The sequence below is a fragment of the Mesoplodon densirostris genome, chromosome 4 (assembly GCF_025265405.1).
Source record: "Mesoplodon densirostris isolate mMesDen1 chromosome 4, mMesDen1 primary haplotype, whole genome shotgun sequence".
NCBI classification, from domain to species: domain Eukaryota; kingdom Metazoa; phylum Chordata; class Mammalia; order Artiodactyla; family Ziphiidae; genus Mesoplodon; species Mesoplodon densirostris.
In genome coordinates this window covers 128,320,807-128,336,809 of record NC_082664.1, presented here as the reverse complement: position 1 = coordinate 128,336,809, position 16,003 = coordinate 128,320,807, and the positions used below count along the sequence as shown (strand labels likewise).

General features: G+C 49.9%; 1 protein-coding gene across 1 annotated transcript; it reads right to left on the bottom strand.

Annotated features, from left to right (window-relative positions):
- Positions 1 to 3,676: 3,676 nt before the first annotated feature.
- CILP (cartilage intermediate layer protein) lies at positions 3,677 to 15,494 on the bottom strand. The gene is made up of 8 exons (XM_060095229.1): positions 15,422 to 15,494; positions 13,442 to 13,534; positions 11,957 to 12,226; positions 10,510 to 10,692; positions 9,825 to 10,139; positions 8,944 to 9,052; positions 8,104 to 8,261; positions 3,677 to 6,042 (listed from the first exon to the last, which is right to left on the bottom strand). Exons 1-8 carry the CDS (start codon positions 15,480 to 15,482, stop codon positions 3,677 to 3,679), a joined length of 3,555 nt encoding a protein of 1,184 aa, XP_059951212.1. The 5' UTR covers positions 15,483 to 15,494.
- Between the last annotated feature and the right edge of the window lie 509 nt (positions 15,495 to 16,003).

Sequence of the window (16,003 nt, the reverse complement as noted above, 5' to 3'; positions counted from 1 at the left end):
CCGGTCTGGGAAGATCCCACATGCCGCAGAGCGGCTGGGCCCGTAAGCCATGGCCGCTGAGCCTGCGTGTCTGGAGCCTGTGCTCCGCAACGGGAGAGGCCACAGCAGTGGGAGGCCCATGTACCGCAAAAAAAATAAAAATAAATAAAATAAATAAAAGGCCTCTCAAGGGCAGGAAAGCCACGCCAAGGGCTTGTCACAGATTCCGCCTGTGATATCTATAGATTTTGGTAAATTCCTCTCATTTCCCCCCAAGTACCTGTATCTGCTAGCAGGTAGCCGTCCTTATTTGCCTGATAAAGTTGCTGGGAAACTAAGAGATTCCAATTTCTGGAGGGATCAGGTAGAGAGAAAAGACATGTTTCAGTTCTATTTACAAAGGTACAATTTACCAAATTGCCATAAGTCATAATCAGCTTGAGAGTGATGGCCTAGATTCTGATGGCTTTGCAGTTCCTGGTTCTGGTCCTTCCTGATGTCTGCTGGTACCCCTGTTACTTATAACCAAAAGTATTCTAGTGTGCGGTCCCATCCTTACTCCTTGGCTCTAGCTGATCCCTTTGCCTGGAACTCCACCTATCCTGCACTGCTTCCAACTTGGCTTGTCTAAGTTCTCTCAATCCTTCAAGATTGAGAGAGCTTGGTGACATTTTTCTCTACCAACTCAGCTGCTGGAACTCTCCAGACCGTAGAGAGCATTCTGCCTGGAACGTCCTTGGTTGGAAACAGAAGCAGCCTGATTGGCCCCTCTGTCTTCCTGCCCGTGCCCTTCCTCCCTGCCATCTGGTGTCTGTCTTCTTACAGTTCACTCTCAGTAACTGAGTTATCAGCCAGTGCACAGCAGTCTGAGACAAAAACCCGGGGCTTTTTTGAACTGAACATTTTGTCTATCCAGTCTGCAGAGTCTCCACAGGGGAAGGGAACACCCAATGAATCATCAGCTGTTTGTTAAAGCAAAAGCATCTTGGGAACTGTGCTCTTAGCCTCACTGAAAATCATGGAAAGGACTTTAGAGGTGGTTTAGATTCAATCTAGATAAATCCTTCATTTAAATTTTTTCCTATTTATTTACTGATAATTTAGATATAATTTACACTTAACATTGTATTAGTTTTAGGTGTACAACCAACCCCTTCATTTATTTATTTGTTTATTCATTTATTTAGGCTGTGCCGCACAGCCTGCGGGATCTTAATCTTAATCAGGGATCGAACCCGAGCCCCTTGCAGTGGAAGTGCAGAGTCTTAACCACTGGACCGCCAGGGAAGTTCCCCAACCCCTTCATTTATAGGTGAGGAAAATGACAACCAAAGTCAGACAGCTAGCAGGGAGCACAACTGTCTTTGGAAGCAAGAGGCTTAGAAAATAGGTGTCATGAGCTCAACTCAATAGTGTTTCCTGTCTGAAAAGAGAGGTATCTGCCATCCCTTCCCAGCCTCCACCTCCTGGTTTTGCACAAGCTTGTGCCCCTTGCTCCTGACAGCCACACCTTCAGCAAGCCAGCTCCTAGCTATCATTCACACCTCAAATTAAATGTCACCTCCTCTAAGAAGCCTCCTCTGACCACCGTCCCCTCCAAATCTGGTGCCACTATGTGTAGTATATTTTATATACTCATGAAGTCCTGTCTACTTGCACACATGGGTTTGCATAGAATAGGCACTCAATAAATGTTTGATGAGTGAAGAAAGAAAAATCAAGTACCAGCTACTGCTTGCTGGGATCTATTTATTCAGGCCCTCAATGGAGAACAGAAAGGGAAGGCCATAAGTTGGGAGCCCAGTCAGCCCACCTTTCCCAGTGGCGTCTTTTGGTGAGTTTGAAGGGAACTGGATGGTCAGGTTGAAGCAGCACATACTCACTCCTGAAGCAGCGAGGCATCTGTGCTGTAGATAGCTGAACACAGACCCCTTGGCAGGGGCAGTCAAGCTTCCCAACCCCCAACCCATGCAGTCAGTGGAAGCCACTCCCTGGGAAGCATAGTCTGGAAGTAGGTCAAGGAGCAATCAAAGGCCACTAGGCCCCAGCCCTACATACACCCACTTTCTCAGAGGTCACGGGGATGGGGTGTTTAGCCAGAGAAATTTCTAATTAATTATGAACCAAACCCCTGGGAGCTGGGCAGATGCTGATCCAAGAGTACAAATCCAGGCCAGACCAGAGGTGGCCAGAAGGAACTGCACCGGGCCAGCCAGGGGATCAAGGAGAGCTTTTTGTCCTGATTGTAAATGATGCCCTCTCCTCCCCCAATCCCCTTGGCCTCTTTCCTAATAGATTCTGGAGAGGTTGGGAAAGAGGCAATCAGTGCATCTTACTCAACCCTACATCCCTGACTATTGATGCCTCCAAGATCACTTTGGCACCATCCAGTGGCCTCTGATTTGCTGTTTTAAACCAAACACCTTTTCCAAAAACAAAAAACTCTGTCCTTTTGGATCAGTCATCCAGTCATTTTACTCAAGGGACAGAGGCTGTTACCTGGCAGAGGCTGTTACACACAGAGGCTGGTGTCTGGAAAAGCTGGGCAACTTTAGAAGAGCTTGGAATAAAAAAAGAAAAAGCCCATCACTTCTGAGTGAGGTCAGCCAGCCCAGCTGGAGAAGGCAGCAGGCTGTGGGGGAATGCCAAAGGACCACTGGGCCAGCTTGCCAGACCCTGGGCCAAGCCACTGTATAAGCTCCCCAGTACTGGAATGAAAGAAAGGGAAAACAAATCAGCACATGTTTTCAGCTTTGCTCAGGGGCCCAGAACATCTGGGAGGGGCTCACAACTCCAGGAATCTCTGCTCTTCTCTGCAAATGGAAAATATGATCTATGAGAACAAACTTGACCAGTAGAATATGTGCCTAGTCACCCAGCCCTGTAACTTAGGGTTAGGTGGCACTGTGCCTCATGCCACCTGGTGACCACTTTCCAGAGACCCCTCTGTCCCTCTGAGCAGTTGGCTCAGTTTAATGGTTTAAAGACAGGTCAGTAAACTCAAAATCAAGTACAAAATGTGCATTTATTGACATCTGTTCTGGGCCGCACTGGGCTTCTAGAAAGAACAAAAGCAAATATAAAGGGAAACACGCTAATATAATTAGAAACCTAGGGCAGTTGTGGATACCAGGAGATGTTTTTTCCAGACTTGGTAGAGGAACCATGATTACCCTGTACTCAACAGTGTAACACTGAACGTGCACTAGAGTTCCAGATTCATCAAAGAAATAAATGTTATTTATAATTCAAGTAAAAATATTTCACCACCTTTTATATGTATGAACTGTGATGGAGGCCTTGCTTACATCCTGTGGAGCAAGGCCAAGAAATATACTTTATATTGGTTATTTGATCTTCAACATCAGATTATCATTATTGTAGAGGTGGGCAAAACCATGCAAAAAAGAAAATGAAGGACATTTCTATGTATGGCACTAAATGAAGAATGCTCAAAGCCACAGAGTTTGCCCATGGCCAATTTCCTGTGTTTCTTGTAAAGAACAGGGCAAAGAGGTTTTATTTTGACATTTTGGGGGCTCCATGCCAATCAGTATCATGGGACAAAGACAGTAAGTAAGGGAATGAAGAAACAAACGAACAAGTTGCACTAGAACAGATGGGCTTAAATTAACCGAGTGACAGTTTGGGTGTCAGTCTCACAATGGCTGTGGGGAGAAGGGAAGTACCACAAGCCTTAGTTGCTCAGAGGCTGCTGAGCAACCCCAGAAAACCTCAGAGAGGCCGCCCCTCTGCGCCGGCGCTGGCCACCCTGACTTGCCCACTGCCTCCTTGAAGGTGCTCTTCCCCTGACAGTGCTTGCGGGGGAGGGCCGGGCCGGGGTGCTCTGGAGGTACTGGAAGGCACTCTGACGGCCCACCTGCCTCTCTACGCAGTTAAAGGTCAGGGCCACTCCCACATTGCTCTTCATGACTCTGGAGGAGCCATCAGATGTGCCATCAAAGCACCGGCCAAGCGCAATCTCCTTGGCCGTGTGAGGGTCCTGGTCAGTGACAGTGTAGATGCCATAGTTGTGGCCCAGTGGGTCCAAGGGTGCCAGCATGGTGTACTCACTGGTGTCGTCATTGACCGCCAGTGGTAGGTGGTTGACCAGGTACTCATGCAGCATGGAGTTTACGCTGACTCGATGGCAGCTGCCCTGGGGGATAACCTTCACCAGCGTGCGGTCTACACGGTCCTGGTCATAGAGCATCCCACTGCACTTGAACTCCAAACAGGCAGCTGAGACATTGCGCTGGTCCCTGTCCCGCGTGCTCTTCACATCCCGGATTCCGTATAGCTTTCCCACTGTCTGCCGGTGGGTGCCCCCCATGTTACGGGATCGCACGTTCACCTCCAGTGGCCCCATAATCTTCACCTTGATATAGCAGGCCCTGAACTCCATTGGCTTGGGCCACCATGCCAGGTAGTCTTCAGTCCAGCTCATGGGGTCATCCTCATTGAAAGGGACCGTGTTGTAGTCATACCGATCCCCCTCAACCTGGTAGAACCGGAAGTGGGCCGCACTGGGAGGTACTTCCTCACATGCCTGGAGGTTCTCGAATGCATAGATGGGTCCATTGCTCTCCTCAGCTGAGTTGGGCCTTGGCTTGGCCATGCTGATCTGGAAAGCTGTCTTCTTGGCCTGTGGGTCCTCATGGTCTGTCCGGCGGTACTTGAGCTTGTTGAGGTAGGGCTGAGGGACACCAATTGCATTTGGGTTGAATTTAGGAGAAGACTCCACTGCTTCCAGTTCTTCCCCAGCCAGGCTGGCTAAGACGTAGGCAGAGTAAGCATCAGGGGACTGGTCATCACAGAAGGCAGGCAGACAGGCCCCATTGGGGCCAGTGATGACACTGTCAAAGCGGCCCCAGGCCCTGGGGTTAGAGGAGAAGCCAGTCCTGGGCTCCAGGTTGATCACAGAGACCACGACACCCTGAATCTGCTCACTGGGCAAGAACCTCTGACTTCGGTAGGCCCTCACCTTGATGAAGCACCTCCTGCTTTCAGGGACATCCAGGTTAAAGAGCCTCCTCTCACGGATCTCCATGTTGCCCACCAGGAAGGTCCTGTCTTCTCTTCTGTTCCGCCTTTGGCTTTCAAATTTGAAGTCACCTTCCTCCTCCCACAGCCCTGTACCTGGATTGAGTGACCAGAGTTTCATCATGGGCAAGTGCTCTGGCATCTTGACCTGGGTTGAGTCGAGGTGGACCTTCACCTTGCCAACATTAAGTGACTCTGAGGAGGCCTCATCTGTGAAGTCCACAGAGAACATGCCGTATGTCCGAAGGGGGAAGGTGTCTCCTTCATCATTGATGAAGTTCAGGTCACTCTGGGCAGCAGTAGCTGTGGAAATATTCCGGGGATCCAGGAAGGTCACACTGGCCTTTACTTTTCCTGTGTAGGGATCCCCGTTCTGCCGGTAGAAACTCTTGGATGGGATCTCCAGCTCAGCCACAGGATCTTCACCAGCCACGTCCCCCAAGGGGATAATGTTGGTCTCCATGGCCTCCAAGGTGATGGGCTCTTTCCGCCGAAGCACCTTGATCTCATGGAACACCGCACTCCCCTTCTTATTGAAGGGCAGCACTTTGGTGGTGTTGACAAACTTCTGCAGCCTGTCCACAAATGTGAGCACCAGCCTCTCAGTGTCCTGAGGGACATGGAGGGTGAACGTGCCCTTGTAGCCAGTCATGCTCACACGGCTGTTCCCCATGTACACGTGGCCAAAGCGCATGGGTTCCCCATTGTCAGAGGCGCTGACGCGTCCCCGAACGATACTCCGGGTCTCCGTACACCGCTGGCAGCTGCACTCCTTGGCCACCTTGGTGGGCAGCGTGTACCCACTGCACTGGATCTCCCTCTCCTCTGTTTTAGAGATCCCACAGCAGTTCTCCACAGCATCCTGGCACCTGATCCCAGTATCCTGCTGCCCTGCACAGGTCTTGACAGGACAACGACCCACATCATAGTAGAAGGAATTGGTGGCATTCTGGAAACAATCATGGGGCAGCTGGATAAGGTAGCTCTCAGGGGTTGGGTTGCAAGGAGTCTCATCGGGGGCTATGGAGGGAAATAGTTCAGATATTAAATGAAATTCTTTTCCTACATAAAGGGAACCTCAACCTCCCCTCTCTGCCATACTTTAGGGTTTTCAAAGTACTTGTGTGATCCCAACTCTCACAGAACTCCTCTGAGGCAGATAGAACAGCTATTACTAATTCCATTTCACACACAGGGAACAGAGTTTGCTGCTGAGACCAGTAGAGTAATCGTCCTAATTGGAGGGGTCTTGAAAATTCATGAGGGTGTTTTGAGTTACCACCAATATTGGCAGTGCTACTGACTTATAGTGGGCAGGGGGCCTTGCAGCTCTGTTTTCTGCAGTGCCTGACACTGTCTCTCATAAGGAATTCTTCTGCATCCTGTTTGACTTTCACATATTCTATAGACATTCATGTAGGTGGAAAACTTGTTTAAAATTATCGGAGCCTGGTTTTTTGTTTTTGTTTTTTTTTGGTGGTACGCAGGCCTCTCGCTGCTGTGGCCTCTCCCATTGTGGAGCACAGGCTCCAGATGCACAGGCTCAGCGGCCATGGCTCACGGGCCCAGCCGCTCTGCGGCATGTGGGATCTTCCCGGACCGGGGCATGAACCCATGTCCCCTTCATTGGCAGGCGGACTCTCAACCACTGCGCCACCAGGGAAGCCCGGAACCTAGTATTTTTTTTACATGGATTTACCATACATTGAATTTTTCAAGAATGCAGCTACCATATAAATCAAGCTAAGATTGTACTTTGTTTAGCTTGGAAAAATACCAAGAATTGCTTCTTGTCTCAGAAAAATCACGTACCTATAACAATTGCCCAAGGAATGTGAAATGATGCCCCTGTATCCATCAGCATTTGTAGCTGTCACATTCATGGTGACTGGATTCAAGTGCAAGTGGCTGACCTCTTGGCTGATGTTCTTGTGTCATTATGCCAAAGCACTTACATATTGAAATATGTACTATTTTGTATTAAAATTATTTTCTTTGTATCTCCCTTTTATGTTATTAGGGCCATGTGCATATATATTTGGAAATTATATGTAGTTATTATCTATAAATTTAACTTTAGAATAGTAAAAAATATTTTTAATTGAAAATATTTAAAATTTAAAGTATTAAGAATAACTGAAAAAAAAAAAGAAAGAAAGAATAACTGTGACAAGCAGGGAGCACTGGTATAATGAGCTGGGAACCACTGCTGACAGTTCTCCACATCTCCTCTGCCAGGGTTCAAGTGCCCTGTGTCCTGCCTGTCCTGAGGTGTGTTACTCAACTTTCTTGGAGTCTCTGAAATATTCCAAAATCCTTCCAACAAAATTTCTTCTGCCTTTTGTTTGGTTTTGTTCAGGCCAATTACTAAGATATTCTCCTTCTCCCTCACTATCCAAGTACAGTTTCCTGATTGGTCTTGGCCTCCAGTCTCTCCTCCTCCAGCTCACGTCTAGAAACCAGCTTTAATCAGGTCACCCTCTCTTGTAAAGCCCCCTCAGTTTCCCACTTCTATACCTTGCTCATGCTGGCCCCTTGATCTGGAATGCTCCCATCTCCATACACACAGACCCTGGCCATCGTTTAAGACCAGGGATTCACAACATTGGCTGCAAATTAGAATTACCTGGGGAAGATTTTAACCTGTGTGTGACCAGGCCACATCCCAAACCAATGAAATCAGGCTCTCTGGAGGTAAGACCCAGGCGTCGGTATTTTAGAAAACTCAACAGATGATCCCAATGGGCAGCCAAGGCTGAGAACCACTATTTAAGCCTCAAGCAACCAGCCATAGTCACTCCCACCTGGAAAGTCTCTGTCTCTCATCTATAGAGTCCACAATTCCTTATCTCCTGTTTCAACTACATTTTTCCATCTTTACTGACTTGTCTCTTATTTCTCCACCCATCCTGGCGTGGCAGCTCTGTGAGGGTAGGATCAAGGTCTGTGCCATCTTTGTGTCCCAGAGAGCACAGCACTGTGCACAGTCCAGAAAAGCCCAAGGTTTTACTGCCCGGGAATGCCCACTGGGGTGCTCCCCAGTGCTGTAGCAGGGGTTCCCCGGGGCCCTGACAGTCTTACCTATGACAGTCAGCCGGGCGACATGGGACTTTGCAGCCCCAGTGTCGCTCTGGGCCTTGCAGAAGTACTCCCCGGCCTGGTCCCGCTGCAGATTCCTCAGCACCAGCTTGCTCTCGTGTTTGTAGAGGGAGGGGTCCAACAGTGTGCTGTTATGGTACCTGCAAGGGATGGAGAGGGACAGCCTGAGGGGGCAGTAGGAGGGCTGGTATCATTGGGGACAGTGCCAGGAGCAAGGCAAATGGTGGACGGGTCCCTGCAGATGCCAACACCACCACTGACTCAGCTCATTCAAGAACACTGACTGGCCTGGGAGTCAGGGGACTCGATTCTGAGTCTCAGCCCCACCACTAACTGGCTATGGACCCTTAGACAAATCATTTCACGTCCGAGTTTCAGCTTCCTGTTCTATGAAATAGGAGCAGTGATTCCTAGCTGACTCCATAGAATTGTTGAGAGCGTCAAACAAGATAATGGCTATAAAATGTTTGTGAAGGGTAAAGGACAGCCACTGGGGACACTGACCTTGTTTGCCCTTGTCTGGGAAATTAGGGCCTGGGAACCTGGTTCTGTGGCCCAAGGATATGAGTCAGGACCCCAAGACCAGAGCTGCTCTGGGGGACCCCAGCTTCGATAGGACAACAACAGGGCTTGCTCGTTGTCTGGGTGGCCTCAACCCTACTGGCCCCCACTTGTAAGTGCCTGTTTCCTGGCTCTGCACCAGGGCCTTACTTGTAACTTTATTCTATTGGTTATTGCCATGATTAATAAGTCCAGACCCAATGCAAGAAAGCTCTGGTTTCCAAGAGGAGAACTGAGCCAGGCAGCTGGCAGAATACTCACCAGAAATACTTGTCTGGTTTGGGCTTCCCCGTGGCCTTACAGCACAGGGACACACTCTGCCCAGCAATCCGTGCTTTTGTCTTGGGGTTCATCACAATGTATGGAGTCTCTGAGACAGAAGATGAGACATGGTGTTTTGGGTTTTAATCTTTGTGACAGGTTCTCCAGAGCCTTGCTCCCTCAGGTATTCTGACATGCGTTAAAATTGTACAACTTCACACACACCACCCAGCCCCTCTCTAATGGTCCTAATAAGTAGCTGGTCCAGAATGGAGTCCACTCCCTCCATCTACTCAGCCTGGGACCTGCTCCCATGGCCTCTCGGGCAGCATCGGGGTGAGGCAGTGGAGAACCAAGAGGACCTTGTACCAGCCAAGATTCCCAAACCCTGCCATTGAGACAGAGCTGGCTGCTCTGCTGACTCCAGCAGAATTTTCTGGCCATTCTGCACCATTTCTGAATTCCCCCAGCCTCTCTCTCTATGCCTTTTAAACGTTATACTGTATTGTAATTGACTATGTTAGATAAGGTGACTAGGAAAGAACTCATACATTTAAGGGAGCAAGCCATTGCAATATCTGGGGGAAGAACACTCCAAGCAGAGTATATAGCAAGTGCAAAGGCCCTGAGTCAAGACTGTGCCTGTGTGTTTGAGGAACAGATAGGAGTAGCGTGACTCAGTGTGGGTGGAGGGGACTATAACAGGAGAGGAGAGGGGAAGAGAGAAGAGAAGGAATGCGGGGGTCTGGCAGATGATGTTGGGACTTGGGGATTTTTGAGTTTTACTCTGGGCAACCTGGAAAGCCAGCTCTTAGTACTGTAATCCTTTTATTTAAAAGTCCAGCCTTCCTCCCCAGCCCTATCCCAGAGAAGTTAAGTACCTGCCCTCATGAACTCCGCCTTGATGGTGGCTGCCTTCAGTCTAGTCTTAGGCATTGTGAGCCTGATAGGGGCAAACTTGGTTTTTGTGATCTTCAGGATGCTTTTGCCATCGGGGCACAAGCCAGGGACGCGGAACCTCCCGCGGCTGTCCGTCTGGGTCAATAGCTTAGGTGTTTTGGTCAGGATGTAGACAGTAGCCCCTGAGGCTGGGGCGCCCCCAGGGAGGGAGACAACCCCATACAGCACGAAGTCCTGGCACATGCAGGCGTCACAGTCAGCATTCACCTGGCCCATGGGGCAGGTCAGGTCACAGGCTGTGGAAGAAGGGGCCACATCAGGAGGGCGTGTGTGGATTCTGGCCCTCCTTCAGTCACATCCCAGCCTGTGGACTCACATATGCTTCCTCGCCCCCTTAGGCCTTAGTCAGCCTGCATGACTAATTCCTACTCATCCTTTAAGACTTAGCTCAGGACACCCCCTCTAGGAAGCCTTCCTCAATTCCCCTAAGCTATAATAATTGACCACACACTATGCTCCCACATTATCCTCTACATCCCCCATCAGTGCACGTAATAGATGCTCAGTTAATACTTGATGAATGAATGGAGTCTGACCCTCCAACCTATTCTAGGCTGCTTCAGCCCCAGCCCCATGCCTGCCCAGTACCAAGAGCAGGGGTAGTACCTGAACAGGCCTGCTCCATGCAGAGCCGGCCCTCCTCGGTGGCATCATTGCACAGTGACACCGTCTCCGCTAAGCAGGTGCGTGTTCGGGTCTGGACCCCAGGGTGACCACAAGCAGCAGAACACTTGCTCCAGGGAGACCACGGGCTCCAGAGGCTGTGCTCTGTGTCTTGGCGCAGGGATCCTGCAAAGCAGGATCAGCAGATGGTCTGACTTCCCTCTCAGAGGGACTCTGTCAGGAAATCTGACCCAGAGGCTGTTTTTTCTCAGAGAGCAAGGCCCTCCATTTACATCACAGATGTCACTGATATTTATATTTCCTGCAATGATTTTTCCAACAGATGGACATCAAGAGTCTTGAGGAAGTGGTGTCTCTAAGTTTTACAAAAACACCGAATGGGCTAGGGGTGGCCCTGAGAGGGACTTGTTGGCCAAGCACTGGGGCTTTGATGCGCTGTCCTAGGAGGTGCAGGGATAGCACCATCTTACCCTTTACCCATGCTCCTGAAGAAGGGCCCCCTGGGAAGTCAGGGCCTGGGGCCTCAGTGACATCAAGCCCCCCCTGCCCCCCCTCCTCACCTGTGGTCTGAGGCCTGTGTACAAGAATGGAGGCCTCAGACCTCACTCAGGAGACCTTGCTCAGCCTGAGCTCCCACTGCAGACAACCACCACTGCCTCCCGGGCCTGCAGGGTCAGGCCGTGAGCACTGGCAGGACCCCGGGAGGGGAGCGTGCATATCCAAGAAGCGGGCAGGCCTGCATCTGGCTCTGAATTATCCAGTGTGGGGAGAGGAGATGGAAAGGGCACGAACTCTTGGGCTCTGCAAACACAGGCATGGGTTTAAACTCCAGCATTCCATTTATCAGCTGTGTCGTCCCAAGAAGTTACCTAAACTCCCTGAACCTGGAATAACTTGTCAAAATGGAGATTCCTCACAGGTCAGTTGTAAAGGTTGAGTGATGGAGATAACTAGCAGTGTCTGGCACAGAAGAACTAACATAGAAACTGACACTTAGTGGACGTTCACCTGCATTAAGCCCTCTACATTCATTATCTCATTTAATCCTCATAAAAACCCCTACGAAGGATTACTAATATTACCCCTGTTCTACACGTGAGAAACCTGAGGCTCAGAGAGCTTCAGAACATTTGTCTAAGGAACACAGTAGAGATGGTAGGCCCAGATTCAAACCAAGCAGCCCAACTGCAGAGCCTGTGGTCTTCACCACCGTGCCACATGCACTCAGTAAAGTGGATTGAAAGGAAATTACCCATCCACACAGAACACTGTTGGGAAGATTATGGTTCTCATGACATTGATAGGTTATTATGGAGTCAAAGCATGTGTATGTGTGTGACAACCAGAGTTTCCGTAGCCAGACGCAGGTCCTGGCTCTCCCTTTGCTGAGGCTGGTGGGAGGTAGCGGGTGGGGACTGGTCAGGCTCACCTGGCGGGCAGAGGAAGCGCACAGTATAATTGGAGCAGTTCTGGCCGGGCCGCTGCTCCCTGTTGAGGCACCAGAAGCCCTCAAGGGGGCTGCCATGGACCACTTGGCCAGTGCTGCCTGCGGGTATCCAGTCGGTGGTCCTAGCCTCTAGCTGCAAGGGCCGAGGACACACCTGGTGCCCGTAGTAGAAGCGAATGGCATCCAGCCGCTCGTAGTCACCCCGCCCACCTGGGTGGTCGATGTTGAACCATGTTGTCCACTCCCCAGAACCTGAGTGAGAGAGCCAGGTAGGAGAGGAGCCAGGCCCTGGAGCTCCAAGTGAGCTCAAGCCCTGGAAGTCATCCCTAATACCCCTCACCCGCCCCTCACTGGTCTCAGGCCCTCATCGCATCTCTCTCTCCAGCATCTCTCCAATCTCTTACACTTCTGCTTACACCCTACTGCCAAAGGTTCTGTTAAAGCTCTCAGCAGCCTTGGCTGTACTATGTCAGAAATTTCCTGCCTGGGTCTCTACCTCCAGCTTCCTCCGAACTCATCCCCACCCGTCACCAAACACTGCAGTCAGGGTGAGCTTTCTCCATGTGGCTTGGGCCACATCACTCCTGGCTTTAACTCTCTTAACCAGGCATTCAGGTGCTGGTGAGCTGGCCCCTGGTATCTCTCCATCCTCATCTCCCCGCTCTCTCCCTGCCAGCCTGTGCTCTGGCCTCAGCAAGCCCTACAGCATTTCTGGAAGCTATCAGGCGGCTGCATGATTCTGAGCCGTCCTATATACTTGGTCCCTCTGCCTGGACAGAGATGTAGGCCAAATGCCTTTTTTTTTTTTTTTTTTGCCACACTGCACAGTATGCGGGATCTTAGTTCCCCACCAAGGATGGAACCCACGCCCCCTGCAGTGGAAAGCATGGAGTCTTAACTATTGGACCACCAGGGAAGTCCCCAAATGCCTTTTTTTTTTTTTTTTTTTTTTTTTTTTTTTGCGGTACGCAGGCCTCTCACTGTTGTGGCCTCTCCCATTGTGGAGCACAGGCTCCGGACGCGCAGGCTCAGCGGCCATGGCTCACGGGCCCAGCCGCTCCGCGGCATGTGGGATCTTCCCGGACCGGGGCACGAACCCGTCTCCCCTGCATCAGCAGGCGGACTCTCAACCACTGCGCCACTAGGGAAGTCCCCCAAATGCCTTTTAAAAGTGGGTTTCACTCTGTATGACAGACTCTAGGTCCTTGTTATACAGCAGAAACTAACACAACATTGTAAAGCAATTATACTCCAATAAAGACGTTAAAAAAATGATATCTAAATATATATATATATTACAACCATGACCATTAGCCAAGTAGCTATAAATAAAACATTTTTGAAAAAATTTTTTTAAAAAGTGGGTTTCTATGGACCCCTGACATTGTTCCCTGGCTGCAGAGATCCTCTTAGCACGCTCAGTAAAAACCCTCCCCCCAATCACTCCCTGCTCCAGCCACAACTCACTGTCCAGGGGGTCAGCAGGCTTGGCAAAGATGCCTGAGGTCCTCTTCCCAGGCTGGGCTCTTCTCACCGACTGAGTGAGCATCATCTGCCTCCCTGAGGGCCAGGAGGATAAATGAGAGGCCAAAACAGTTACAGGGGCCCAGCAGGGTCCTGCTACTAGCCTCTCAAGACATAGGGAAGCAGTGTGATGTGGGGGATGGAACATAAGCACTGGGCTGGGTTCAAATCCCCACTCTGCCACTTACTGGCTGTGTGACTTCACAAAAGCTTTATTCCTTTAAATGTTTCCCCATAAAATAGAACTGCATCAACAATCACCACATCATAGGGTCCTTTGCATATTCAGGGTGATGGTGAAGGTAAAGGGACATGGCATGCAGTGCATGGTCAACAAATGGTGGTTCTCTTTTCACTCTTGTTCTAGAAAGGGACCATGGGATGCTGCTGAGCACCTGGGGCTCCTACTTTAGGGTTTGAGCCTGTTCTTCTTGGTAGAATGGAACCTTACTTTCCTCATCTGTAAAATGGAGATATTAGTTCCCACTGCACATAGGGAGGTCCAGTTGGCATGAGGATTCCATGAGGTAACACAAAGTAAACATCTCTGAAGTATACGGAGATGGAGACTGTGAGCCCCAGACACTCTGCCACTTCCTGACTCTGTGACCTTGGGCCAGATACTTCACTCATCTGACCCTTCATCATAAAGTGAGGATAATAATAGTTCCTATCTCAGAGGATTGTAGGGATTAAATAAGCTCAGTCATAAAATCCACTTAGAACAATGCCTAGCACAGAATGTTTGCTGAATAAGTATTAGCAACTCCTTTTAGCTCAAGACCTGGACAATAGATGTCCATTTCCCTTCTCCTGGCAAAGTTTGGCTTTGGGAATCCGCCCTCACCCTCATAGGGCCTAACTGGAGGAGTGGTCCTTTAATTTTCTGACCCCAGGCTGGCAAAGTCTGCCTGAGGAAGGGTATAGGGACCTCGGGCCACAGGCAGTGAGGCTCCAGGCCCACGCCACCAGAGGCTGCGTTTGGGGGGTCCAAAATGGAAAGGAGAAAGGAGAGCAGAGAACTGCAGAAGCTTTGAAAGGTAATTAACTCTCACGTGAGAGAGCCGCCAAGTCAGTATTCTCTTTGCTGCTTAATTGGGGTGCTAGGAGCTCTTTTAATCAAACTGATGTGATTTCCCCTCAGATGGCTGAATGTTAATCATCTTCCCCAACAGCAGCTGTCAGGGTAGAAAGAGCAAGGCAAGAGGTGGGCACATGTAGGGTTTGGCAAGATGCTGAGACAGGCTTTGTTCCTGCATCTGTGGTCACAAAGCCTGCAGTGCTCGCTGCTTTATGAGAGGATTTTGAGCATATTTTTGCTTTACCTGAGTATGTGGCTAGAAATCAGGAAAGGAAGGGGAGATGGGAGAGAGTATACCGGATAGTGCTGGGAGCTCTGATGCTTAGAAGCCTTGGGGAGCCCACCAGGCAAATTCTCTCCACGTGTTCCCTTGAGAACTCAGTGTCACCAGAGAATGGGGTCAGAGGACAAGGAGACCAGAAGGGGTTCTGGTGTCTCTGAGAAATTTGGTTACAGGGTCTAAATGAATTTTCATGAAACTAAAACCAAAAATCTGGCTGTGAGAACTCAGGGATCCCTTTTGCTTTGGCTATCAGAAAGCTCAGAGCTAAATTTAACACTCAGGGGCTGTGGTAACCCTCTTATCTTTTTTCCGCCTTCTGAGTGACACTTGCCCTGCTCCTCTTTTAAAAGATTCTGTTCTGTGAGTTTTAATATTGGGACTTATCTCAAATCCTTTAGGAAAACAAGCAGGGTATAAGTTATGAATAAATAGACAAACCAGCCTCAGGTCTTAGCGCCACTGCTGTGGCTTAAGGCAGATGCAGAGTTGGGTCCCAGACCATAGTGACTTCATTATGACAAGTGGGGGATTAGAGAGACAGTAGATACTTAGCCTGTACCCAACAGAGAGGTGACCTCTAGGACCAGGAAGAAGAACACGCAGGCCTTGATCACCACCATCTTTCCTCCAGGTCCCGTGGGGGACGTGGCAGGAGTTGAGCGAGGGTTCCTTCACAGTCGGATTGTCCCTGGAACGTGATCCCCTGAGAAGTTTCTCAGATCAGTGACCTGCAAAGAAACAAAGCTTGTCGGGTTCCACTTCTCTGAGTCACCTCTTAGGGCTTGAGCAGAACTATTTCTTGACCTATCAAGGGTGAAAGGTGGACAGAATGAAGTCTTGTGAGAGTGACACCTGCCCAAATTGCAAATCTGAGCAGCTTGCAAGATGCACAGAGTCAGACTCTGAGTTCACATGAGGCAGACCTGGATTCAAACCCCAGGTCCAGGTGCCAGGGTCCCACATCAAGATGGGACACAAGGGATAGTAGGGGTGAGAAGTTTCCTTGCCAATGAGGAGGGGCCTGGGCTCACCTGCGGCAGCCTCTGGGTGACTCATTAATCACTTCCCAGACCCGGGCTTGGGGGCATGTTTTGCTACCCCTTGTTGGGGCTCCCATTCTCACACAACAGGCTTACATATT

Bases quoted from the DNA above. Each gene is read 5' to 3' on its own strand.
- CILP (XM_060095229.1), bottom strand. From the start codon at position 15,482: ATGGTGGTGATCAAGGCCTGCGTGTTCTTCTTCCTGGTCCTAGAGGTC. The intron at 13,535-15,421 runs GTACAGGCTAAG...CCTGGCCCTCAG, and splicing joins AGAGGTCACCTCTCTGTTGG to GGAGGCAGATGATGCTCACT. The intron at 8,262-8,943 runs GTGAGTATTCTG...CATCCCTTGCAG, and splicing joins AAACCAGACAAGTATTTCTG to GTACCATAACAGCACACTGT.